This window comes from Callorhinus ursinus, unplaced genomic scaffold (assembly GCF_003265705.2).
Source record: "Callorhinus ursinus isolate GAN/ISIS: 27379988/994484 unplaced genomic scaffold, GSC_fseal_2.0 scaffold3, whole genome shotgun sequence".
Classification (NCBI taxonomy): domain Eukaryota; kingdom Metazoa; phylum Chordata; class Mammalia; order Carnivora; family Otariidae; genus Callorhinus; species Callorhinus ursinus.
The window spans coordinates 86,197,203-86,224,772 of NW_027397065.1; the positions used below are offsets into that span (position 1 = coordinate 86,197,203).

At 43.3% G+C, this 27,570-nt stretch overlaps 1 protein-coding gene across 17 annotated transcripts in view; it reads left to right on the forward strand.

The window, feature by feature from the left end:
• The window catches only part of SEMA5A (semaphorin 5A), a 478,910-nt gene that overhangs the window by 346,571 nt on the left and 104,769 nt on the right, over window positions 1-27,570 (forward strand). For all 17 annotated transcript variants that reach the window (XR_012377654.1, XR_012377655.1, XR_012377662.1 and 14 more), the window contains 2 exons: window positions 8,841-9,048; window positions 26,104-26,221. Coding sequence is in view for 2 of the 17 variants with exons in the window: in XM_073891093.1 (XP_073747194.1) it covers window positions 8,841-9,048; window positions 26,104-26,221 (326 nt within the window). In the remaining 15 variants the exon portion in view is untranslated. The remainder of the gene's footprint in view (window positions 1-8,840; window positions 9,049-26,103; window positions 26,222-27,570) is intronic.

Below are 27,570 nucleotides of genomic sequence, written 5' to 3' on the forward strand. Positions count from 1 at the left end.
TTGTGGGCAGACTGTCAGCGGGCGATGCCAAGTGGGGAGATGAGTGTGGGGCCAGGTTTAGTCCTAGGGCTTTACTCACTAGCTAGATAATTGTTTTTTTTTTTTCTAAAGATTTTATTTATTTGAGAGAGAGAGAATGAGAGATAGAGAGCACGAGAGGGAAGAGGGTCAGAGGGAGAAGCAGACTCCCCGCCGAGCAGGGAGCCCGATGTGGGACTCGATCCCGGGACTCCAGGATCATGGCCTGAGCCGAAGGCAGTCGCTTAACCAACTGAGCCACCCAGGCGCCCATAGATAATTGTGAGTTATTAGTTAACCTTTAGAGACCTGGGTTATCGTACCTGCAATAGGAAGCAACTAGACTGCTAGTGCCCTGGTGTGAAGGGGCACCCTTTATTCAAGCGAAATCCTATGGCAGGTTTCAAAATGTGTAATGCCGTCCAATGAAGCTTGTCATGCTGTGGGTGAAGTGAACCGTCATGAACGTCCTGCCTCTTTTTTGGGGGGCTTTCTAGGGCAGCAGCTAGGACTGCTTTGCGCATCTCCAGACTGTCCAGTATGAGAGCTGTAGCCTTGGGGGGCTACTGGACCCCTCAAATGTGGCTAGTCTGAAATGAAACTGCATTTTCAAGACTTAGTATAAAAAAAAGCAAAGTATCTCAATATTATATTAATTACATATGATGATTTTACATCTTACAATATTTTGGATACATTGGGTGAAATAAAAATAGATAATGAAAATTAATTCACCTGTTACCCTGTTGGTTTTTCCTTCTTAAATGTAGATATTAAAAAATTTAAAATTATGTGGATTATAATATATTTCCATTGGATGGTGCTGGTCCAGACAAACTCTGTCAGCTTCCACCTGCAGGCATAAGTACTCTCGAAGGTTTTGTGGATTTTAATCATTGTTGCTGCTTCCCCAGGTGCCATGAGCAAGTCATCCTGTTCCCAGGAAATGTGGTAGGAATTTGTCCTGGAAGCTCTCTTGACTGCCAGCCACACTCCACTCTAAGAATATATTTTTTTTTTCATTGAAGCCAAAATACTTGTTTATTTCCTGCTAAAAACCACATTTATTTTTGTTCATTTTTGTTCTCATTTCATTTACTCTTTCCATGGAGTGCTCAGTAGCTAATCTGCTGCAGGACATTTTCCTGTAGGGTAGAGGTGGGGGGGGCAAGATGCAGGGTTTCATGCATCATTTCTTGTGCCTGTCATTCTTTGGGGGAATTTCTTTATGTCCTTTTCAAGTGACACTCCAGTCTTTCAGGTGGTTTTACATAAATATTTTCCCTGAGCAGTCCCTCATTCATTTTAGAATTTAATTGATTACTCCTTTATGTGATGATGTTCCAACTTTTAAACCATTTGATTTACAACCTGTGCTTTGTAGAGTATTGAAATTGAAATGAATATCTCTCTGATTCCAGTAATCCAGTTTTACGTCTGCGTTCTCTACCTGCCGTCAGAGTCACTTCTGGTCTTCCGTGACTTCATCAGTCAGGAACAAAAATCAGTATCAAGAACAGTTTGGATGTGCATTCCGATGATTTATGCCCTGGAGAGTTCTCTTACCACTGGCAAGCATGTTAGTGAAGCCCTTTACTTGTGTGAGGTCTGGTCTGGTGATGGTTTCTTGGGGTAGTTGTCTCTTTCTCTGATTCCCAGAAATACCAGCTTCTAAGTGTCTGTACAGCTTCTGCTCATCTGCAGGGCATGTATTTGAATATGGCTCCGTGTGCCTCACTAGACAGATGGCATACAGGAGCAGGGACGTCAGTCATTTGAGTTTGCCCGACTGTCTGCATCCGCGCGGTCCGTAGGAGAGGTTAGTGTGGTCCCGGTGACCAGGGGAAAGCGTGCCTTCTGAAGCGGGTGCCACCTGTGCATGTCCTCCCCGTGGGCATCAGAAGACAGCTCCCATTGGGTCAGAATGTTGACTTCCTTCTTGTTACCTCCCAGCTGGTTAAGTTTTATGACTTCTAGCTGAGTTCATGGGGTAAAAAGAGAATGCCAGCAATTTCCGTAAAGCTTACCTCTTCCTACACATGACACTACTTCCTCGACAATAGCTTTTAAATTAATTGTTACTTCGGAATTCCTCGTTACAATCTTTGATCCCCATTTGTTGACATTGAAGCAAACACTTAGTTCATGTCTGGATCCCTTACAGGAAAGTGCAGCTTATCAGAAAGATTTATCAATTCTTCTCCTCTCTGAAACTCAACTTTCTCATCTATGAAGTGAGAATAATCGCGCATGTACACTTGACCCTTGGATAACAGGTGGCTAAGGGCACCCACACCCTGCCCATTTGACAACCTGCATATTTGACTTCCCACAAACTTACCTACTTAGAGCCTACCGTTGAGTGGAAGTCTTACCAATGACATAGACAGTCATTAACATATATTCTATGTTAGATGTAAGATATATTGTATTCTTACAGTAAAGTAAGCCAGAGAAAAGAAAATGTTACTAAGAAAATCATAAGCGGGGTGTCTGGGTGCCTCAGTCGGTGAAGGGTCTGCCTTCGGCTCAGGTCATGATCCCAGGGTCCTGGGATCAAGCCCCACTTAGGGCTCCCTACTCAGCGGGGAGCCTACCTCTCCCTCTCCCCCTGCTTGTGCTCTCTTGCTCTCTCTCTCTCTCTCTCTGTCAAGTAAATAAATAACATCTTTAAAAAAAAGAAAATCAAGGGCACCTGGGTGGCTCAGTCGTTAAGCGTCTGCCTTCGGCTCAGGTCATGATCCCTGGGGTCCTGGGATCGAGCCCCGCATCGGGCTCCCTGCTCCGCGGGAAGCCCGCTTCTCCCTCTCCCACTCCCCCTGCTTGTGTTCCTGCTCTCACTGTGTCTCTCTCTATCAAATAAATAAATAAAATCTTTAAAAAAAAATCATAAGGAAGAGAAAATACATTTACAGTATTGCACTGTAGTTATTGAAAAAAAAATCCACGTGTAAGTGAACCTGCTCAGGTCAAACCTGTGCTCATTAAGGGTCAGCTGTATTCACTACATCTTAACTAGCTTGCTGAGCTGATCAGATGAAATGTGGGTATAATAGGGTTGCCAGATTTAGCAAATAAAACACAGGACGTCCAATTAAATTTCAATTTCAGATAAATATGACTACTCCTGACTAGGACATACTACTACTAAAAAAATTATTCATGGTTTATCTAAAATTTAAATTTAAGTGGACAGCCTTTATTTAATCTGGTAACCCCCTAGGATATAAACATAACTGCTTGTCCTGCTGAAATGAGGCCAGTATAAGTTACTCAGTACAATAGAACATGAAATTTCCATGTGATTACAACTGTTCATATCTTTCAAATAACAACCATCCTATCAGCTTTGATCGGTCTTAAAAATCTTGCAGTAGCTCTGTCTCTCCCACAGCGCACCTGGTTTTCAATTGGAGAGATAAGCTACCAAAATATGACTCTCAAATTTGTGTCCATGCCAGACTTAGTAGTTGACACTTTGAAGAAAAAGCAACTGTTACAAGAGTTTGTGCCAAAGCAGCACCAGTCCTGCGTGTCTGTGTTAGCTTGGGGACCTGAGCTACAGTTGACAGAAAGTGCCAAATTCTTCTTTTCCTGCTAATCATCAGAATTTTAAAGAACAATTCAGAAAGTTGTATGTAGTTCTTGTGTTAAAAACAGACAAATAAAAACAAATGGAAACTAATCTTGGAAATGTCCCTGAGCAGATAAAAAGTAGGTCAGTCATGCAAACAAAACATAATCTGCTTCTTTTACAAGGCTAACTTGACCTGGGTCATCTCTTTGCTTATGCCTTTGAAAATCATAAGAAAAACTTGAGCTGTGTCCCAAGGTTGTCATGAGGTAACCACTAACCAATTGCCTATTATTTGAGAAAATTCTAATATTATAACCAATCACCATGAAGAATAACGTCCCTGGCTTCCCACGACGTAAGCTGCTGTATAAGAATACACCCCTGAGCCTCCTTCCGTGTAGTGGTCCAAGTGCTTTTGGTTTCACACCGTCCTTTAGGTGTGTGCACAGAAAACGTTTACTAATTGCTACTTCGATGAGTCATTGGTTTTACTTCTGTTATTTCTGAACTTTTGACACTGGCATATGTTTTTTGTTCTGTTTTTTTTTCCCCCTGCAACTCACTTTGAGTAGAGTATTGAATTTCCAGTGTATGGGAGGTATATATGGTTTTATTTTCAATGGCAAATTTTCAGAGTTAATATTTTATCAGATGAAACCAATTAAAATGATTTTCTCTGTTCCTGTTTCGCTTATGACACTTTTCGCTGACATCTCTGCATAATGGGGAAATAGTGTTTCTTGTTTTACCCTCACACTAACTGATCACATAACTCTCGTTGAAGACCACGATGGGAAAAATATTAACCGGGACTTTTCCTAGGAAGTTCACAGATGATAATGATGTTCCTGTTCCCATTCCTTCTTTCTCCCTTTCGTCCCCACTTGTCGGTGAGTCTCTCACCCAGCGTGTGTTTATTGATCTCCACAGGCCCATAGCAGTGACCACTCTGCATATATCAGAGCGCAGGACTGATATAGTGTGTGCCCCCCGTGGTGCTTCAGGTCAAGCACAGAAGCCACAAAACAAGTAAATGAGTAATTAAACTCTGATAAATGTTATAAAGCAGAAACAACAACAAAAAATTAAGCGCTCTCTGGGACTGACCAGGGTCCTACTGTTTTTTGAACAAAATCAATGTTTGCCCACTCGTCTCTTTTATGGGCCAGGCTCTCCCTTTCTGCCACAGAAAGAGGCGAATGCCTTTGCCAGATTCTTGTTCCAGGGCAAGTGTTTGCACCATATGTCGAGTAACTAGGAGAGAATATTCCACTGTAACAGGAGGGAGCATACAAGGTCAATTGGCCACCTACAAGGCCAGTGGTGGTTGGTGGGGATTCTAGAGTCCCTGCTTAAACTGCTTAAAATAGCGGTGTCATGTTAATGTTGTGGGATTTAGAAATGTTGCTCCTTCAACCTGTCCCATCTCTTTTCTGAAATGCAGGATTACTCAGGCTTTCTTTTTCTTTGTTTTAATGTATTCCAAGGTGAAATAGTTTCCTTGGAATTTCAGGGTTATTTCATAGTTCAAAATGTATCTGTTTGTAGCAAAATTATGTGGCAGGATAGAAGTGTCAGCTGATGCTGTGCTACAGTGGTAATCGTTGCAGTGGATAAATGCATCAGATCAGCATGCGGTGGGTGGGCCTTAAACTTACACAGTGTTCCATGCCTCAATAGAAAAAGTTTTGGAACACAACTATGATACTCAGTCATTCCCTTAAAAAATGAAACGAAGCCTGGGTGACTCAGTTGGTTAAGCATCTGGATTCGGCTCAGGTTATGATCCCAGGGTCCTGGGATGGAGTCCTATGTTGGGCTCCCTGCTCTGCAGAGAGTCAGCTTCTCTCCCTCCGCCTGCCCCTCCCCCGCTTATGCTCTCGCGTGCTCCCTCTCTCTCTCTCATAAATAAAATCTTTAAAAAAAAATTTTTTTTTTTAAATGAAAAGTAAGTAGCCCTGGAGATGGAAAGAACAAGACCTAATTGTGCTCCCAGGAGAGGGCAGAGAGTGGGAGTGGAAGACGAAGGGTGAAGGACGCCCTGACCTGGGCGTCACAGGCGCCCCAGGAGGAGGTGTCCGCCTGGGGGTGTGCAGAGGGGCATAGAGAAGACCCCCCAGCTGTCGGAACAAGGACACAAGGGCCGCAGTCAGAGGAAGGTGGGGGGGTGGCCCCTTCAGGCAGAGAGCCTATATGTGCAGGGCTGGGGCCCTCCCGGGCTCTCGGAGCTGCAGGTGCCCCTGTGACCGGCGCGCGGAGAGGTGGAGGTGGGAGGGAGCCCTCGGGTGACTTGGGACCGCGGTGGCATCTCATGTAGAAGGTCTGTGGCGTGGTCACGTGTGGGTCCTGACACTCACTTCAGACACAGAAGTAGAGCGAGTCTTCTGGAGGCATCCAGGTGAGGAAGGTGTTCTACACCAAGGCAGCAGGGTGTGAGCTCGGAATGAGAACTAGGCACGGGCTGGGGAAGGAAAAGCTTCACCAAAACAGAGGCCACTTCAGGTCCACATGGGCTGGTCCTGGTGCCAAAGGCAGGGGGAGCTTCGAGACCCTCCTCTCATGACCAGACACTACGAGAGTGAAGGAGTCCCAGCAGAGGCACAGAAGGTGGACAAGCACACGAATCCATGCTGAGTTCCGTTGTCTGAAATGCTCAGCCCTGCAGTTGTGTTCAATCCCGTCTGCTGGAAAGTGATACATGGTGTGCAGAAATATGCTTGAAATGTTTGGCCAGGGGCGCCTGGGTGGCTCAGTCGTTAAGCGTCTGCCTTCAGCTCAGGTCATGATTGCAGGGTCCTGGGGTTGAGCCCCGTGTTGGGCTCCCTTGCTCAGCAGGGAGCCTGCTTCTCCCTCTCCCTCTGCTGCTCCCCCTACTCATGTGCTCTCTCTCTCAAATACATAAAATAAAATCTTAAAGAGAAACGTTTTGACCAATGATGGCTATTCTTTTAAATCAAGTCATTAAACATCTCTTAAAATTTGTTTTTCCCTGCAGTTCAACAATTTGACATGCTTGTAAGCATGTTAATAGTTGAACTATTATTTATTTGGGTAGGTTTCTCAGACTAGCAATTCTTCAACAATCTAAATACTAAACATCAAGGTCTTTGTTCAACTGTTGAAGAGCATTTTGTTCTGTAACTCATATCTCCCATGAATATAGTGTGACAGTGTCCAAAGATGATGATTTTCCCGCTGGACTCCCATCTGCTCTGACCCCGCCCTGCCCCCACCCCCATCCCTGCATTGCTCTCGAATGTCCTTGTGTCATCACAAGGGTCTCTCAGTCTCTCACTTAACCCCTTATATGAGCCTTGGTGCCCACTGGATGGTGGCAGTCCCTGGCTCCCCCTCCTGTCCTCTGGCTCAGACTATGTCTTCTGTTGTCACAGTTTCCCAAAGGGTGGCCAGGGGCTCCGTGCGCAGCACTGCTCCACAGGAGGGCTGGCGCTTCCATCCGCTGGTGGGAACCTCCTGTCAGGGTGTCGTGGCTGAGCCTTCCGTACTGAAGTCACCTTCCCTGAAGCTCCCATCTTGTCCCTGTCATGGTTTGGTGCTATACATATTTGTTGACGCTTGGCTCTCTGCAGGGCACGAAGATCCCCGAGTCACTGAAGTTGAATTTCCCACCAGCTGGGAACTGTGGTCACCAGGTCCAAATTAGGTTGACTTTTGTAGTGAAGACATACAAATTTTCTTGCACACTTAAATCTGTGAGATATTCATTTGTTAGAATGTCTGCTGCCTGCTGTATAGGCTGTCTCTCTCTCTCTCTCTCTCTCTCTCTCTCTCTCTCTCTCTCTCCCCCCCCCCCTTTCTCAGACACACTCTTTCCTCAAAGACAGGTGCTACATTTTTCATCTTCCCAGCATATAGCATAAATCTGTTTATGCTTGAACTTTCTCAGAAGTAACACATGTATCCCGGTAGCTCAAGATAAAAATTAAGCAATGGTTTACTAATACTGCATACATTATTATGAAGTCAATTCATAGTTAAGTATTCACTGGAGATGTGGTTCAGATATACTTTTTAAAATACATTCAGGATCGTATATGTCTGCACGTGTATTTTTCTCTTTAAATGAAACATTCTGAGTCTCCGAGGACTTCCATTAGGCATGGAAAACTGAAACATGTTCCTGTCCAAAGTCTTATTGAGATTTATGGATTGATAGGAAGCCTCGAAGCCAAAGGTTCTTGATTTAATTCTGGTTTTGGAATAACTCCTTGGCCTTATTCTCTGTATTTACAGGATGAGAATTATAATGTTTTGAAACTCGGGATCCTGATGGGTTGATTAGGGGAGCTTGATGATGGCTTTAGGAGGTGCTCCTAGAGGGTTTGGTGTCTTGCTCTGGGTTTGTAGGCTGGTAGCAGGGGCCTCGCCCTAGTGCACCGGGGACATTAGCGTGTGTCTCAGGTCTGTGTCCCTGACACGTGGCGTTGGCCATGCTGGGCCTCTCACGGGCCGAGAGGACTCTTCTCTGTGCTCTCCCAGCCAGGTCGAGGAGATGCCTGGTTCCGAGGCCATGCTTATAGCCATGCTTATAAGTAAGTGAGCACAAACACATGGTGGGCAGAAAACCCAGGGCAAGGAAGAGACCAGGCTGGGAACAGATGTTCTCTCGTGCAGGAGAGAAGAATTTGAGACTTTGAGACAGAGAAGGGCATCCCAAAGATCACGCATTAGAGAGCAAGAGGAGGGAGGCATTCTAGACAAAGGAGAAAGAGAGACAGCGAAGGATGAACTTCTGAGGCAGGAAGGAGAAGGTGCATCCTTTGCTGTCCTGCATATCTGCGGTTGCCCATCACACGGTGTCTGCCCTGGACGGGTGGCAAGGTCAGCACCTCTTTCTGATACTAAGAATCCAAAAGAGTCTCCTGAAGACTCCTCTCCTCTGATGTTTTCCCTGGGATGGAGCCAAGCTGGCTACTTTGAGCCTCAGGAAGCTTTACTGAGCTCTGGGTGTCTGGACTTGGAACTGGGTGAGGCACATGGTGGCTGAGAGGTTCTTGTCACCAGCTACGTGCTAGCCCTATACCAGATGTTGGCACCTGCCCCACCTCCAGCACTGACCATTGAACAGGCCTGGGGTGGGATTCGGGTGTCAGCATTTTTTAAAAGCTCCTCAGATGATTCTGTGTGTAGCCAGGCTGGAGAAGCACGGCTGCTTAGGGGAGGAGTGGCTGGAGAGACCCGCTCACCTTATTTCCCTTTTCTTTCTTCCCTGTTGCCCTCACAGATTACGGCACCATTAAAAAAGTGCGGGCACCCCTGGCTCCGGCTGCCGGCAGCTGTTTGCTGGAAGAGATCGAGCTCTTCCCCGAGCGGTGGAGGGAGCCCATCAGGAGCCTGCAGATCCTGCACAGCCAGAGTGTCCTGTTTGTGGGCCTGCAGGAGCACGTGGCCAAGGTCCCACTGAAGAGATGCCCGTTCTACCGCACGCGCAGGTAAGGCAGCCCCGGCGGCTTATGGCATTATCAGGACCTTAGCATTCTTGTGAGCCCTGCATCCCAAGATGCAGACTTTGATGCAAACCCATTTCCCATGTTGGGGAATAACCCACCAGGATCTGCAGGGGAGGAACCATGTTATGACATCTGTAAACAGTTGTCAGCGTTAAACTCTTCCGTGCATGATAACACTCAGCAATAATGCTGATATTTGGTGTTCCTGCATTAATCTGTACAGTTTATTTTTATAGGAATATGTGTAATATAGGTGCAGAGCAGGCAGAGAGTAATGTGAAGTGCATCATCTCCGCCCAGAGCTAATCCCCTAAGATGGAGAGATGTGGCATCCCCTCTCCGGGACAGTCCTCACGGTACTGTCCTCAGCACCATCTCTCTTGGGACACTGCCTCTCTCCTGAGGCTCCAGGACCCTGTGGGCCTGGGAGGAGTGAGGAACAAGGAAGCCCTGCAGGCATCTTCCCTCACCCCTCCCCAACTCTCATTGATCTTCCCTCACCCCTCCCCAACTCTCATTGGCCATGGGGTGTCCACCATGGACCACAGTGGTCTTCACAGCTCAGTTTGGGAAAACGCAGGCCCAGGTGCTCAGGAAACTGAAAAGTACCGTACCCATTATAAACTTGACCAGCACTGGAATGTCAGAATGTTGCCTAAGTGCTCTGACCCCCAACAAAAGATTGCCCTTGGGGAAATCATAATCTCAGACGTTCTTAGGGATCGGTGATCTCAGTAACTCCATCCTCCAAGGCGGTGCATAAGAGCAGGTTTGGTATGGAAATGGACTGTTTGGGTATATCACTCACAGATACCATTCACAGGTCGTTCTTTCTCGAACAAGGTGCTCCATCGCACAAGCTTCAGGGCTCAGAGACTGGCAGTCACATGACAGGCTGCATGTGCTATTTCTCGACCTGGTCACCAAAGTATTTTAGACCTCACTTTTCGTCTACTACATGCAAATTGCTGTGGAGTCAAATGGGATAATGCGTATAGTTTAAAATTTAAAGCACTCTGCAAAGTGGGCATTCTCTTGTAGAAGGAAGGTTTTTTTGTATAATAAAAATTATTGCAGTATTCCTTTCTAGATAATTCTAGACAATGAAGTTTATCGTATGGTGCCTCCTTTGGTATTAGGGTGTTGAGCAATAATGTAAGGGACTTTCTCCCTAACGATGCTATGGTGAGCAATAACAACAAAGAGTGGTATTTATCAGCAACTATCTTTTATATAACACATTTTTCCTAAAGGTAACCGATGGCTGCTTGAAATTTGTTCTGATTTGTGTTCCCTCCAAGACTGACCTAGTGCAGGAATGATTCTGCCCAGTTTCTGATGGTTAGTAGGTGACAGGGAGACTCGGGGTCTTGCCAACAAACGTGTCACAAGCTGGAATGCCCCTGGAAGGGCCCCGATCTTCCAACCACAGCCCAGCGAGCTCTGAGTTGTAATGGATTTTGGGGGGCGTGACACAGGATAACACGCAGGAAGACATAGGCCTGTGCTGTATGTGGGGTGTTTCTGGGGCCAGAATGAGAGTTCGTGGCTTGCAAAGCAGGAGGCAGTTTATCCTTTCCATGATACTTTCCATGGTACGTTGAGTCAGGGTTCCAATAGCCCAGGTCCTGTGACTGTGACCGGAAAAGCTAACACCTGCATCAGGTCGGGGAAGCGAGGTGTCATGGCGCCCACCTAATCTCCTGCACGGCTGCATGTGGAGCCCAACCAAGACGTCACAGGCGCCGGCCGCCACCAGGCACGGCAGCCCGGGGGGCATTCCCAGTTCCCCCTTTTTCCTGCAAGGAGAATGAGGCCACTTGTCTGTTTTCATCACGCTCCTGGGAGGCGAAGATTATACGGTTATATCCAGGGAGCTGAATCTCCCTGCTGTTTACTTGTCCAGCCGCTCGGAGAAGAGCCTTGAGAGATTAGAACTTTATTGTAAACTGAGAGACTGTGGTCTTCTGCATCCCCACACTCAGAAAGGGTTAGATTGAGTTTGACTTTCAAGTATTCCATTTGAGAAAAGAAAATCTGAAGACTTAAACCCAAGCATTTCTGTGAATTCTTTCCATTATGTTTCTTTGCCATCCCCTTCCTATAGAAAGACAAGAAAACCTCCCTCATTAACACTAACTAGACAAAAGGATCCATTTTTCAGAAACTAGTATCTATATGACCAGATTTTTTTTGATGTATTGTGGGGAAAGATTTTTTTTTGACAAAAGCAATTTCAAAGGAACAGGGTAACAATTAACAACTGAGCAGTAATTTCTTTGTTAAATATACTTTCCATAGTAGAATATAAGTAATTTCATTCCCTATTAGAAAAATCGATTTTAAGGGCGCCTGGGTGGCTCAGTCGTTAAGCGTCTGCCTTTTGGCTCAGGTCATGATCCCAAGGTCCTGGGATCGAGCCCCGCATCGGGCTCCCTGCTCAGTGGGGAGCCTGCTTCTCCCTCTCCCACTCCCCCTGCTTGTGTTCCCTCTCTCACTGTGTCTCTCTCTGTCAAATAAATAAGTAAAATCTTAAAAGAAAAAAGAAAAATCGATTTTATAAATGAGTTTTGTAATGTTTAACAAGAGAAACTGAGCTTAACTAAAGTACCTGTCTCCTTCCCAATCATATTCACATTTAAAAAAATTTTTTTTAGTATCCATTTTTCAACGGCCATGCACAGTTTGATGTCTATTAAGATGTTTATAAATGATACCAGTCGATAGAGTCCCATGAGTTTCTTTTACAGGTTGGGCTCTGTGCTAGTTCTTACCATGATTTCCTGTCACCACTACATCCTGAGGGTCAAGTCAAGGTCATTTTAAGATGAGGAGATGGGGGCTCAGATGTTTGGATCCTGCCCAAGGTCACATACCTCGTGCAATATGAAACCCAGGTTCAGGGCTGAAGCTCTGACCCCAAGGCCCAGGCTTTGTCTTTGGTTCACTGTGCCGCCCCTGGGACAGTGAGGACATCAGCTCAGTGGTCAGATGTCAGCAGGGATGAGCTGCGCCGTGACCTTGACCACGTGCGTCTCTGAGAGCCGGAGCTGGTGAGCCCGAGGACAGGCAGAAGTCGGTTGTGTCCCCTGATGACTAGCCATGGCCTCTTCCCATTATTTCCTCTTTATTATGCTTGCTCCCAGGCTACACCCAACACCCCAGAAGGAGGTTTCATACCTTCTTGGTTATTCTGCGCTTCTGGAGATGATCCTGGAGCCTCAGGGGAGGCTGAAAAAAGTGCTTGTGTGTGTGTGTCTCACACTCTGCACACATCTTAACTTGTGACAGACAGCACTGTGTTTTTAACTAGACGTAGCCGTTTCCCTCGCAAAGTGATTTGGGAAGAACAATATTTAAAAAATACATTTTAATCACGTTTGACCTCAGAAAATGGCTGAAAAGATTTTGTTTTAATTTTAGCATTTCTTTGGCATAACTCTTTCATGAATAGCATGGGAAAAGTATGTGAATGGTAAATCCAACTCATGAGAATGGATGGTTACCTCTGGGGGTGTAAAATGCAAGAGAAACTTTTCCTTTTCTTGTATCTCCTTTTGTACTCCAGGACTTACTTACCATATATATGTATTTGTTTCATAAAGTGAATTGCCACTTACTGAATTTTGAGGTACGTGGGCGTCTTGACAGGCCCAGATGTGGGTACTGTGTGTGACCGTGGAAGGTAGGTAAGCGGGTGCCATCCCATGGGCCACATCATCTGCACCTGGCACAGGGTCAGGACTCCCCGAAAGCAGCATGAGACCTTTAAAGTGGGGAAAGGTCTCTGCAGGGATGCGAAGGCTAGAGCAGCGAAGACTTGTACTACCTTAATTCCTGCCTGATGTAAGTATGAATGTGAAGTCCTCACCTGCCCCTTGAAGGAAAATAGACTCTGGCAACAGCTGGAAGATTCCCCATCTCGCTCCTCCCGGAAGGAAAGAGTGACCACAGGGTCTGGCCTAGCACCCTTCCCCAGGAAATAGGGTAGCCTCCCAATTGGTCCACCTGGTTAACGCCCCGCAGCCTCAGGAAAGGCAAGTAGTGATGGGAAGGCTTTTGATTCAGACTTTAAAGTCAGCTTGAGGATTGTGCAGGAATTAGATTAGTGGGTCAGCCAACTGCCTCTGTAAAGAACCAGATGGAAGACGTTTTAGGCCTCCCAGGCTACACGGTCTCTGTCGCAGCTACTCATTCCAGCCTTAGAACATGGGAGCAGCCACAGACCCATAATGAATGGGTGTGGCTATGCCTTGGCAAGGGTAACAGATTCATCAGGCAAAGGAACAATGCACTTTTAGGTGCAGACCTCTATGACTTTTATAGACAACAAATATAAGAGCAGGAAAGGTGTTAGCTACCCATGCCCCGTGTCCCACAAGAGGACGCCAAAACAAAGGGGCCAGATCACCATGCAGCATAGAACTAGGGCGCCTTGTTACTGAGCCAGCCTCATGGCCCTGTAGCTATACCACAGTGGGGTGAGGGTGGGGGGCAGAAGGCCTTCAGCCTCATCAGAACCTGGGAGGCTATGTGAACGATCTCATGACAGCCTCTCTGGACATAGGGCGGTGGGAGGGAAACGGCCCTGTAACAGCTCCTCCGAATCCTCCCGTGTGCCATGATCAGGGAGATCACTCAGCATTCTGCCAAAGTTAGGTCCGCTGTGGTTAGGTCACCAGGGTGCCAGAGCAGAACATTGCCCTACATTGTATTTCCGTAAAACTTGAGGTGGCAGTCTGGACTTGGCCCGTGGGCTATCCCTTGCTGACTCCTGAATTCGAACTTTATCATATATGCCTTTTGAAGAAATGAAGGTACCTCCAGCCATCATAAACTCTGATTTATAAAATTAGGTGTTATGGTATGACATTGGTTATTAAATTATATGAACTAACTCTCTACCTTACTATTTTCTGAATAACATGGCGTTTTCTTTTCAGACACTTGCATATTCTTTATTTTTTGACAGCCGCCACAGTTATGAGGAAAGGTAAACTTCTCAAGTTACAGAGTCAACATTGTATAGATGAGGGATTGGTGTGAATCGGAGAGAGAATGTCCTGAGAATCATTAGGCCTAGAACAGAAACTAGAATTCTGAGCACTGCTTGCCAGGCCACATTTCATTCAGCCCATCAGACCATGAGCCAAAATCTGGGCGTTGTCTTTCCAGGTCTTTGCAACCTCCAGCATGGTGCCCAGCCCAAGACAGGGTCAATAAACGTTTATCAGATTTACAAATGGACACTACCTTTCCTCTCTCTGCTATTTTACTTCATGATCTATAAAGTAAACCTAAATTTTCACAAACCAGTAAAACTCTTCTTTACAGAAAAGTGTAGCTAAAGGATCTAATGGCCCTGGGCTTTAGGTGTTTGCTGTTTCATTTTTGCTTTATTATAAGAACTAATTGGGGAGAGAAGAAAAGCTGGAATCTGGAAGAATCATAGTCTACGTATAAAACAGAAGAGACGTGTCTTTTAAGTTTTGCTTTATAAAACTGGAGGGAAAGATGGAACCGTTAAGAAAGAGACTGGCTCCATTTGTGAATGGGTGCCTAGCCAGTCTTAGTGCATTTAGTTTGTAGTAATGCCATTTAGTTAAAGAAATTAGCACTCATTAAGAAAATTAGTATGGAGGTTAGGTTACTGCAGAACATTTATCGCTTGAAAGAGCAAAGTTTCAAAACGTGGAATTAATATGTCGGCACCTTTATTAATTAAATATCGTCTACAGACAGCATCTGCCCGGTGGGAGAAATGCAATGTATAGAGAGAAATCACAGGATCCCCGTAAGGTCTTCCAGCTTCCAGCAAGACAACTTTAGCCATTCAGTTATGAATCACATAAACATTTGGAAGGAATTTTGATGTATACTCAGTTTACAAAGTAAATATTCTCCCTTCGAAATGAATTTGATATTTTCCAAATCTCAATGTCTTGAGTTTTGATTTGCATTGACTTTGGATTAGCTTCTAAAGACTGTGACTTTTCCTTAGTTAATTCATTCATAATATATTTATTGATCTTAATAGGTGCCAAGCACAAAGCGAGCCCCTGAGTGTAGGATGACGGATGAGGCATCCCTGACCCTGTCTTCATGGGGCTCAGAGTCTAATGAGTAATTCTGGCATAAATAAAATCTCCTGAATATCTATTGTGGGTTTGAGCCAAAGGACCTTAGAGTTACCTTAGACTTTGTCCGAAAATCAATTTATCATTAAAATCTGATCCTATACTGTACTAGGACCTAATCTTCCAGCCTGACATCCCTGTCCAATTATTTTTCAAGCTATATTTGAATCACGACCAGTGTCCCAATCTTAAATTTCTAATAGTAAGGGAATTAATCACCAGGTTAAATAACATATTATAACATATAACAGAGTATTCACTCTGTGGGTTATTCTGAAGGCAATAAATGATGACTACGAAGACGTGCATGATAGGATAGTGACTGAAAAAAGCAAAAAGCAGAACAGCAGTATGTGTATGCCATCATTATAATTTTAAAAAATAGGAGGAAAAGACAAATTACATTCACCAACATCTAATTACTACTATGAAAAGCACACTGTAAGAGGGGCTTGGCTGAAATACCATTTTTTAGTGAAATCACAAGTTAATACCTCCAGGTCCTGGGTAGGTTGGAAAATGAACAGTTGAAATGTGATAGGTTAGAAGATGAACATACATGAACTTGACTAGTAATTTAAGAAACATAAATCATACTACTGTTTTTTTCTGTAATAGGGAGAAATGCAGATTTTGTGCGGTCTGAAGCTTATACAGTTTGGTATGGGGTCTTGCTAAGGAAAAGAATATCAAAATTTTGAATACAAAATGACTAAGATCAATCTCAGCTCCTTCACAAATCTCATGAAGTAAAGAAGTTTAAGCTTCCTTAGCTTCACGGCAGATCCATCTTTGGCAATGATATAAACATATATTTTGATTCACGTACACTATAAAAGCAAGGAACGTATGTGAACACCATCTTGTAGGGATGCCATGGGCTGCTTCTGCAACCATGGGATTATGAGTACATTTTTTTTCTTCTCTTTCTTGATCAAATATTTTTTTTAATGATTTATTTATTTAAGAGAGAGAGCAAGAGAGTGAGCGGGAGGAGGGACAGAGGGAGAGAAACCTCAAGCAAACTCCCTGCCGAGCGTGGAGCCTGACACAGGGCTCAATCCCAACACCCTGAGATCCTGACCTTAGCCAAAACCAAGAGTTGGACACTTAACTAAGTCACCCAGGTGCCCCCCTTGGTCAAATACTTTAATGTAATCATATTACCGTAGCCATGGAGAGCACAATTTCTAAGAACAAGCCAGTGCACTAAAAATATTCCATAGGTCAAATCTACTAGTAGAGGCTCTCAGCTTTCCTTGGTGATGCATTAGCCAGCCAACAGTTTGGGGTTCCCCTTTCTGTTCAGTTTCCTCAGAGGGCATGTTTCTGTTTCCTAAGTGGCAATCTGTGTTCTAGTCCCTTGGATAAAGTCAGATAATCAGTGTCATTACCAACCTTTTGTACCTCAGTTGAGTTTGAGATAGCAGAGACACAACCAGAGAGCTCACAGTGTGAAGTTTCACTATTTAGTGTCTATTTCACAGGCTTCCTGCATTTGCACTCCCTGGTTTAAAGCTGCGTGGAGAACTCCATGGGTAAGCTTGGGCTACAGTGGTGTTCTCAGCTCCAGATCCTTGCTCCTGAGTTATCCTGGCCGGCAGCACCTTGGCTTTTATCCACCAGCCTTCCCTTAAGATTTTTATTTGCAGCATAATCCAATGAATTAATGATTCTGCAAAACTGCTTGCATATGGAAAGATCATGAGCTTTGGATTCAGATGGATCCTAGATAAGCTTTTACTTGGTATGTGATTATAAGCAAACCACTCAGTATGTTACTGGAAGCACAAAGTCAGAGTACATACTGGGTCTAGCACATAAAAAGAATTTGGTAGAAGATGGTTCCTTTCCCTTCCTGCTTCAGTGGTATAGCCAGCTCATGTACATCCTGCTGAGTCGGCGTTGCTGGTGAACGGTATTTCTTCCCTCCTTGCACACTCTGTTGAAGGCTGAGTTTCAAAATTTCTCTGTGTCCCAAATAGAATTATATAAAAATCAAACATAAGAAAAGAAAGAAGGAAGGAAGGAAGGAAGGAGAGAAAGAGAAAGGAGAAGAGAGAAAAGAGGAAAAAGTCAAATAGCTCTTGTATATGTGCTTTGCCTTCTTTGCCAAGATACACTTCACGTTGCCTCTGGACCAATCAGTCTGGACCGGTCAAGAATTTGCTTTTCTGCCTTTAAACCACTTCACTTTATCTGAGAGGTACAGGACCAGACTCTGCTCCTTGTATTATATTATGTACCTGGTTTTGGTCTGTCTGGCAAATAAATTTTCTGGCAGTTTGTGAGACTCTGCCCTGACCGCGTTCTGTCAAAAAGGCTCCATTCAGTTGGCGGGAGCATCTCTCAGTGGATATTCAGTAATTCCCTGTCCCAAGTCCCTCATTGTGTCATGTATTTATCCATCCAAGAGAGGCTGAGATTCAGGCAACTGATGAAGGGAGATTGAACAGGACCAGGTGTGGGGAGAGCCAAGTGCTTACCCTCCTTGGTGCTGTCACCAGGTTGGGGAGGGGCACCAGGGAATCCAAATTCAAGGCGGATGCCACCCTTACCATAACTGCTCCGCTGACAGCCAGAATTCTTCCCTTGGGCTTGGCTGTGCTCTCAAAGGAGAATTCTCTGGCATTGGCATTTAAGCCTCATGACTCACTCATGGCTAAACTGTTCAGTTGGGTGAATTATAAGGAGTCAGAGTAATATAAATGTTTTCTTTGGACTTACTGTCCTCTAAAGTTTTGTGTCGGAGTTAAGATGTATTACTTGACCCCTTGTGCATTCTTCAAGTATAACTGACAACTCTTCGTATTCTCCTGTGTTTTCTGATTCTGCCCATTAAACCCTCGTCTACTCATCCACAGAAGGGTTTCCCTTGAAGAAACATGAGTTGGGCAAAGAGTAATTGTGTCTTCATTTTTCTCTGATTGGCCAGGGAGGAGAGGAGACTGTGGACCTTCCATTACCTCTGTTTTGTAGAGTAGAAAACATAGAATGCCAGCAGTGCAGGCTTTTTCCTGAATGAAGTGACCAGGGATTCTTTTCTTGGGCGCTTGGATGCAGCGTTTTCTGGTCCTCACTCGCAGCGATTCCTTCAGCATCCCTGAGCTGTGAAGGGCTCATGTTGAGTCACTGATATTCCCTGTGTCTTCTTTGTCCCAGTTTTGATCCCTGAGAACAAAACTGCCTTCCTTGGAGAGCTTCATCCTGGGGGCAGACTTGGCCTCTCCGGAAAGACAGTATGTTTGTTAGAAGACAAATTTCACGATGATTGAGATCCACTGGGAGGGTAAGATAAACAGCTCAGTGTTCTGTGTGTGACGAGTGTGGGAAGTGGGATTGTCTGTGTCATGTCAGAAACCAAAGCTGATGTCCCAAGTTGATCACAATTGCTAGATTCCAGAGAGCGCTTTTCTTTTGCTTACATCAAATACTCTCTACTCTTTTAACTATTTCTTTTTTACTATCAATTTTCCCAAAATGCTTCATAATATGTGTGTCAGTCCTGTTCAGTTTTAGAACAGATTTTTCAGGAAAATTTGAGTGATATACCCACCTAATAAGATTTTAATGAAAAAGCACTCGCTTAGTATTACTGGCAATACATATCAAATATTCTAATTGAATATTAAAAGCAAATTTAAATATAAAAATCCTCATTGTATTTGATCAGTGTCATTTAATGATAAGCCAATAGTGAATAGTTTTTAATGTATTAAAGGTAGCGACTGATTGCAATTCTAGATCACTCATTTCATCTACAAATCATTGCATGTAACATGAATTACTATTAAATGCCTTTAGCAAGTGATACATAATGAGTATAAACATGTATTTTTACTAGTAATTATATCTTTGTTTACTTGGCATGTGTCCTAAATTTAAAAATGCCATTATAGGGGCGCCTGGGTGGCTCAGACGGTTAAGTGTCTGCCTTCGGCTCAGGTCATGATCCCAGCGTCCTGGGATCGAGCCCTGCATCAGGCTCCTTGCTCAGCGGGAAGCCTGCTTCTCCCTCTCCTTCTGCTGCTCCGCTTGCTTGTGCTCTCTCGCTTTCTCTGTCAAATAAATAAATAAAATCTTAAAAAAATGCCATTACATTATAGCTGGATCTCGGTTTTTCTTGGGAATCATAAATTAATCTTCTAGTAGATTTCACAACTTGATATATGCTGTCCACCACCGCCAAAGTTTTCTTGCCTAAGCAAAACCCCAACATTGTATTCACATCAGTATGCTTTGTGGGAATCTTAAGGAAACCTCAGCCAGCCATGCTGCTCTGCTCATCATCCTGATCATGCCTCAGGCACATGACTCTCTCAGCCTTCCTGGGGCCTTCATGACCAGGGATGCTCCTCTCACTCAGGTAAACTCCAGCTTCATTCAGAAGCCAGCTTATATATGGCATCTTCCTTGGAACCCTTCTGGTCTACCTCTCTCTCCTCTGACTCCTGTCACACCATTGTCTGAGCTTCTCACTTAATAGTTAGCCCTCCTTATGTTGGCAGGCAACATTCATGCACATATTCTTCCTCCCTCACAAGACTGAAAGTTCATTCCTGGTCTTGGTATCTTCAACACATGGCATCCTGCCAGGTAGTCCAAAACATCATTGTGAATCTGTCCAAATGTGCGGGTTAAAATAATTTGCACCACTTAATAGAATGCACTGTGGTCTGTCACATTGCCTCCTTAAACAAAGAGCCCATGGCAGTTTTGTGGGAGCAGGAACTGAAGAAAATACACGTTTCAGGTGGATTGACCAACTAAAGGACGTGTGGATGTCTTACAATGCATTCTTCAAGCACCTACTGTCTCATTAGAATTTTTTCAGTCTTACTTCTTGTAAGACAGTGTTTTTAACGCAAATCTTAAAATAAAAGCAGATTCTGAAGTATAGAGTGACATTGGTCATTAGGAATAAGACATCTCATATCATGTTGGGAATTAAGGCAAAGATCGTTCATGAACAGAAATCCGTCTGTCCCACTACTATCATGATGATAGTAGAAATATGTTAAGTAAATAGACACATAGTTTTTCCACAGTATTTTAAAGTTCACAGCACTTCTTAGGAAACCCTAAATCTTGAACTGGGCTCCAGGGCTCTGCCCGTTCCTCTTCAAGCTTCAACCAGAGTCTGGCCGCCATTTATCTCATCCTTTAAACTCCCCAAGTTCCCTCCTACCGAAGTGCCTTCCCCATGTCCATCTTGCTGCCAAATGCTCCGTTTTTCCTAAGCCATGTCAAATGGATCACTTCTCTTTACCTCACTGATCCCGGTTTAAAGGCCTCTCGCTGGGTATTTCCTGACCCCAGACCCATCCATCCAAATAGGGTTTCCCTCTTTGGGTTATTCCTTTGGAAATGGTTGTTGCTATTGATCAGTGTTTATTTCCTTTGCTAAAGGGTAGATTCTGGGGGTACAGCGCCTGTGTCTGATTTGCTGTTCATGGCACCCCCACTGTTTTCAATTTAGTTCATGGCAGGTGCTCCTAAGGATGCCCCGAATGAATGAATCACTGAAAAACTTAAAATCCCATGTTTAATGAATGCATTTTCCTAATATGGCAAAAATTCTTAAGATCGAAAATCAGCTGATTTAATGACAATTAGTGTAACAGAAACAAGTCAGATAAAGTCATTGACACTTAGATAATCTAACATGCAAGGGGGTAGTATTCAGTAATTAGCTCCAGCTGTCTAGAAATACAGGGAAAAGTTTTTAATGAATATACCTCTTTTCCCTGTTACTCAAATTAGGAAATAGCATAACTGTAAACCTTAAAATTTAAAGGAAGCATTTAATTAAACATTAATATCACTGACCTGGAAAAGGGAAAGTAGTTTATCCTTCTTCTAGAATTAAGGCCTGTCTCTAAATAGACATTTAGCTGTAAAGCATACTCTCAATAAATGTGTTTTTAAATTAAACTTTCATATTCTGACCAACATATTTTCTGAATTCAGATACTTTCAAATACCAAGGCAATAGATCAAATGAGAATAATCTAAGGTTATTAACAAAATGAGGAAAATTTTTTATTAAAAAGATTCATCATACAAGGAAAAACATTTTCAAAGTGCAATGAAGAAAAGCCTCTTTCACGATGGCCACATTAATAAGACATCTGTGATTTTCCACGTGGTCTCTTTAAAAGACCCACCTGCCCAGAGCAATGGTTTTTCTTAGAGTAAAGATAGGGCTCATCAGAATTTTGCCATGGCCTGAAATATTTTGACTGAGGAAAACATATTTATCTATAAATGGAATTTTTAATGAATGGGCATTTGTGCCTGTAGAGAAGTTTTAATAGTTTAAGGGATAAGTAGAATGTTAAGAATGTGCAAAGCCCTCAACATTATGGGAAGAAAGAGATGTTTTTACAAGCAGCTTTTCATTGAAAACAGCTTAAAATATCCTGTGTAACCCCATGGCATTGTTTCAGTCCTGCAGGCAGATTTGCAAAGAGAAGCCAGGGGCAAAGTGAGGGGGCTGGTGGAATTTTCCTGTTTTTGGAATTTTAATTTTGTCTAATGGTCATGTTGCTTTAATAAGAAACATCAAAAGGAATTTAGGCCTTTTGAATCATTTTGCAAGTGTTGCTTTGTCCTGTTTGCTCACCCATGTGAAAATGGGATCATGCTCAGTGAGGACTCCTATGTGTGATATACGCTGTGGAATCAATATGGCCAGTTGGTTCAGTAAGACACAGACACTGTGTGGGTCAGATCGCCACTGTCGCAGCCAAGGGAGGTCACAGCAGGAAGCAGAAGGGTTCTTAGTTCTCACTGTGCCCAGATCTGTCTCCCAGCTGAGGGGTCCTCAGATTTCCAGAAACTTCCTACAAAACAACATCTGCACAGGGACGATTTGTTGACCCTGAGCTTAGTGACAATATGTGAAAATCTTATTTTGTAGATACAAAAACGCACACTTTTCCTACCTTACACGGTCACTGGTTTATTTTCATCTTTCTTATGCCCTAAAAAAAAGTTATTAAATCAATTGTGTGTCTTAAAAATGATGAATTCTTAAAATGGAGAAATGTGGAATATGCTTTATGTACTATAAGTACAGGTCAAATTCTACTCTATGGAACTGATCATTGAAGTGAATTTTTATTTAAAAGCAAGTTATGAAAAAAATTATATTCCCAAACCTCGAGAACTAGAGATTTTCAAAAGCTGATGCTCACACTCTGTGTCGTAAACTTGTATTTAAAAAAGATGTTGTCGGAAATTGGTAGAAAAAGGTAAAAGAAACCGTGCACAGCTTCCTTGTTGTTGTCCCAGATCTGCTTATGTTGGTATGAGGATTGAGAAGTTTAGGTTAAAAAATATATATACGTGTTTGTTTGTTTGTTTGTTTGCTTGTTTGTTTTAATTCAACAAATGGAGGGAGGAAAGGAGAGTTGCTAGAAATACATTTCACATGGATCACAGACAGGGAGGCAAATGAAATGATACTATAAAAGGATCAGAAGGAATCCTGCATAAATGTTTTCATGATTTTTAAGTGTGGAAGCTCTTTCAAAATATGGCACAAAATTCAGATGCTGTGAAGGAAAAGATCAATAAACTTTACTGCATAATAATTTAAAACATTGGGATCTCAGGAAAAGTATTTAATGACAAGTAGGAAAAGTATTGGAAACATTATTGACAGAGGGATAATTTTCTAATACAGAAATTTTCACTTGCAGTGACTACATAAAAACAGTGAAGCCAGTTAATCAAAAAGAAGCAAAAAGCAGAAATTGGTTACAAATAGGAAGTTTACAGGAACGGAAATACGGATAATCCATCAATGCGTGCGCATGCACGCACACACGACACTAAATTTTCATCTCACAACTGAACAAATAGAACAGAGAACTAGAAGAGTGTTTTTATCTATCAGAAAGGGCGAAGTTAAAAAAAAAAAAAAGTAGCATCCAGCATGAAATAGGGGAGGGGAGAAAGAGTTACCCTCCGAACTGTTGATTGGTACAAAATCATTAATACCTATAACTTCTACCTCGTCAACACCATGTCAGCTTAACTAATGAATCATTGAACACTACGTCAAAAACCATGTACTATACAGTGGCTAACTGAACATAATAAAAAAAAAGAAGTTTGTCATGTAGAAAATACGTACAAAGGTGTGCATTACAGCCTTGCTTCTAACGGATTTAAATAAATGTTGGTTCTTCTAGGTAACAGAATACTATACAGCCATATAAGGAATCAGGTAGAGCTATTTATACTGATAAGAAAAAATGTCACAGTATATTTTTATGTGTAAAAAACAACACAGGAGGCTGTGTGTACAGTCCCTTTGCATGTGTTATATCTGACTGTACTTAGGAAAAACAACAAAAATATATATGTATATACAGACACATCTGTGCGTGAATACTGTTCTGTGCAAAGAAAATATCCCCCAAACAAATGAAATTGTGAGTAGTACCTACTTCTGGGGAAGGAAAACATGTACTTTGTCTGTTGTAACTGTGTTGTTTGATTTTTCACATGCAGTTATTATATGCCTAGTAAGGTAATTCAACAAGAGCCCCTTAGACTGGGGTGGCCCTAAAGCCTTGGTAGCTGACCTGAGCCGACCAAAACCAAAGCCAGAGTCACTGTGCTTGAATCTGGGAAAGTGAAACTTTGGAGGGACCAATCCCAGTCAACCAGGCTTTCCCAAATAAGGCCACCAGTTAAGCTGTAGCCAATCAAATAATTTCTTGGTTTGCTTCCAAGTCTTCTCTGTAAACTTCTCTCCCTTAGCTCCTGTTAGGGGAGCCTCCTAAGCACTTCAGATTTGGTGCTACCAGATTATTTGAAATTTTAATGTGCCTCAGTTTACCTTTAACATGTGCATGGTCACTTACCAACAAGTTCTAATGAGGCTGTGGTGACAGGCAACTAACTATTCTGTGCCCCTCTCCACCCAACCTAGTCCTGCTGAGAGAAGAGCCAGTTTTAACCATCTCTTTTTGAACTTCTTTGGGTGGTAAATTACTAATAATTCCATAGTAACAATAGATAATAATTTTATACCATTATTACTTGATTTATTGTCCTTAGAGCTATCTTCCTCTACTGTGGGACTTCAAGTTCATCTTTCTCTGCTTGGGTTTCTGCATTTTAAAGTGACTAATGTATTTCATTTAAAATAAATGCAGGAGCTAATCGAGGGATTATATTTGTAAGGTTCTGTGAGGTTGGAATGAGCTGACAGAGGCCAGGTTCTTAGAACAGGGCTTGATATGTGGTAATCATATTTGATATGTTAATTAGGATTATTTTGTATCATTAATATTAACAATTTAATATTACTTATACTACCTCCTTGGCCCATGTTTGATAGTTAGGCTATGATTTCTAGACCTACTCTTGGTTAACTGGTAACCCTCTCCCAGTTTCTCCCAGCCTGAATGGGCCCCTTACCTCTAAGAAGACGTTAGCACTTTCATGCCACACTAGCCTGCCTTTCTTCTCTCTCGTTTCCTACATGTCTGACCTCTTGGCCCCTTCGGAGAGAGAATTCTCAGGTGTTCAATGCCCTGCTTGCCTGTGGGGTCATCTTTTGTAGAATTGTGGCTCAATCGCTGTCACTCCACCTATTTCCCTCCACCCTCGATCACCTTCTCTTGTATTGATAACATAGGGGCCAAATCTTCATCTCATGATGCCCCTGTGGGGTATGAACTCTTTCATGGAGACAAAGCCAAAATAAAGTATCCACCATCTGCAGTACTTCTGAAATCATGTATTGAATATTGCAGTTGGAGCTACATTAAGTTACTATTAAATTGAAATTATTAACTCATTTTTAAGCTACGGTACCCAAAAGGAAGACTTTCCTATTTTACTAAATTCAAACTAACCATGTTGAAGGGTTTGGGGTGCATCTGCTTGTCCTTGGGCCAATTTCTTAACTCTTGCGTGCCTCAGTTTTCTTATAAAGTAAAAATAATATTACCTCCCTCGTTAGAATTAAGTGTCTAAATGATATAATAAATTGGTATATTACAGTAGGTGTTCAGCAAATAACATGTTATTAAGGCGATGATGCTGATAGTGGTGGTGGAGGTGATGGTGGTAATGATGGTGATGATGGTGATGGTGATGATGATGGTGGTCGTGGTGATGGTGGTGATAATGGTAGTGGTGGTGATGGTGGTAGAGATGGTGGTGGTTGTGGTGATGGTGGTGATAATGGTTGTGGTGGTGATGGTGATGGTGGTAGAGATGGTGGTGATGTTGATGATGGTGCGATGATGATGGTGATGGTGGTGATGATGATGGTGGTGATGGTGATGATGGTGGTCGTGGTGATGGTGGTGATAATGGTAGGGGTGGTGATGGTGGAGGTGATGGTGATGGTGGTAGAGATGGTGGTGATGTCGATGATGGTGGTGATGTTGATGATGGTGGTAATGGTGATGATGGTGGTGGTGGTGGTGATGGTGATGATGATGATAAAGTGAAAATAATTTGTCTTATAAAAGTTGTCTGAAAGATAACAGGTTTTCAGCAAATACTACCTGTTGCTAAGGGGATGGACATGGTGGTGGTGTCGATAATAGTGATGATGATGGTGGTGGTGATAACATTTAGTGTTTTTGAGCATTCTACTAGCTTTATTCATGACACCAAAAGGCTCATGTTGACACAGACAGTCCTTTAGTCATCTTAGGAAAAACAGAGATATTTCAACCAAAGTTAATTGATTTCATTAGATACTTACGGATGCATGCATACACTGTCCTCTAGTGTGCAGGCTAAAGCTTGGTTTCTCCTAACTAGTTCCCATGTCAATTCATCAGGGCCAGACTCGCCTAAGCTCGCATCTGTTGTAGCATGGGTAAGGCTGCCTCTCTGTTGACATTTGGGTGTGTGTTTGCAGTGCCTGCATTGGGGCCCAGGACCCTTACTGTGGCTGGGACATGGTGATGAAGAAATGCACGAGCCTGGAGGAGAGCCTGAGCATGATGCAGTGGGAGCAGAGCACCTCCACCTGTCCTGTAAGTGTACATGTTCTCCAGCCTCAGAAAGCACTGTCTGTGGGAACCCAGCTGTCCTAAATCCTAACCCATGTCCTGTTCGTGCATCTGTAACCTTCCTTGCAAACCCAGTTCTGTGCTCTTTGAACTCGTTCCGCGCTGAGCTTTCGCTGGAGCCACACAGAATGTTGCCATAAGGTTTTTGTCTGCTTTGAAGAGACGCATCTTAAGAGAAAACACTGCTGATTTGCAAATGGGGTGTAATTTCTCTGTTTCATTCATGGGTTTTCTCTCCAGAGATTGGTGTGGACTCTTTTGCCTTTTTTAGCTTTAATAAAATAGTGACTTCCACACCCATCAATTTCCCATGGGAGCTATAATTCTAGAACTGAGAGAACTAGAGCTTTTAAAAGAATAAAATAAAGGATATTCCTACTGGGCTCCATGTGGGACAGTCTCCTGGATCCTGCTCAGGGTCACGGGAAGGCCTGGGAGAAAGAACATGATGGCCATTCCCACTGTGAACCCACAGAATGAAGAGACTCACTTCCACTTGGAGCCAGTTCTCTGAATCTAGGAAAACAGTTTCCTTTGCCAGTTTTTTTGTTTGAGGCCCCACTTGTAGGAGCCAGCTTATTTTTTTCCTCTGTCTTTAGAACTCTTAATGCAGTGGACTCAAACTCTTTTTTCTGTCCTCAGACCATATGAGCAATAGCTGTTAACCTCCACGTATTTGAAAACTGAGTCACTGTGCTGTCACGTAGGTGCTGATTTCTGTGACTTGGTGCTGGCTCACCTCTGCAGGGGAGAGGTGGGAAAGAAGCAGCACATTCTGTTACTTGAGATCCGCCCTCTCCCAGCGGAATGGCCGGCGCCATCGGGGCAGTCACTCTGGTTCCTATGAAGGAACCTGCTCTTTTCATTACCTAAACCACATGGTCATGAAGCCTATCCTTCAATTTGTAAGGGGAACATCATGCAAGGTGACATGAGGAAGGCCAGGGTTAGTAAAACCAGCATTGTCTCCCAAAGGCGGGCACGAGATCGAAGCCTTTTACCGCAAAGGTATGAGATCACCGCATCTGGGCTCTGAGCAGAGCTTTACAATGGGGTTCGCTGCTGGTCCTCTGGGTTATGGAGCTTCAGCTCTCTGAGTTTAGAAGCAAGTTTTTCTTCAATGTTTCTTGAAATTGATTAGAAAAATGCCAGTGTTTGTGCCAAGTTCTTTCTCATTTCTGAAAATACTTTAAAAGCATGTTCACCTTAAATCTTTGCATCTAGGGAAAACATAAATGTAGCTCTAAATTACGGGCATGTACGTTCAAAGAAATCAGCACCATCTTCTCGTATATGTTTGACCTTGCATTTTT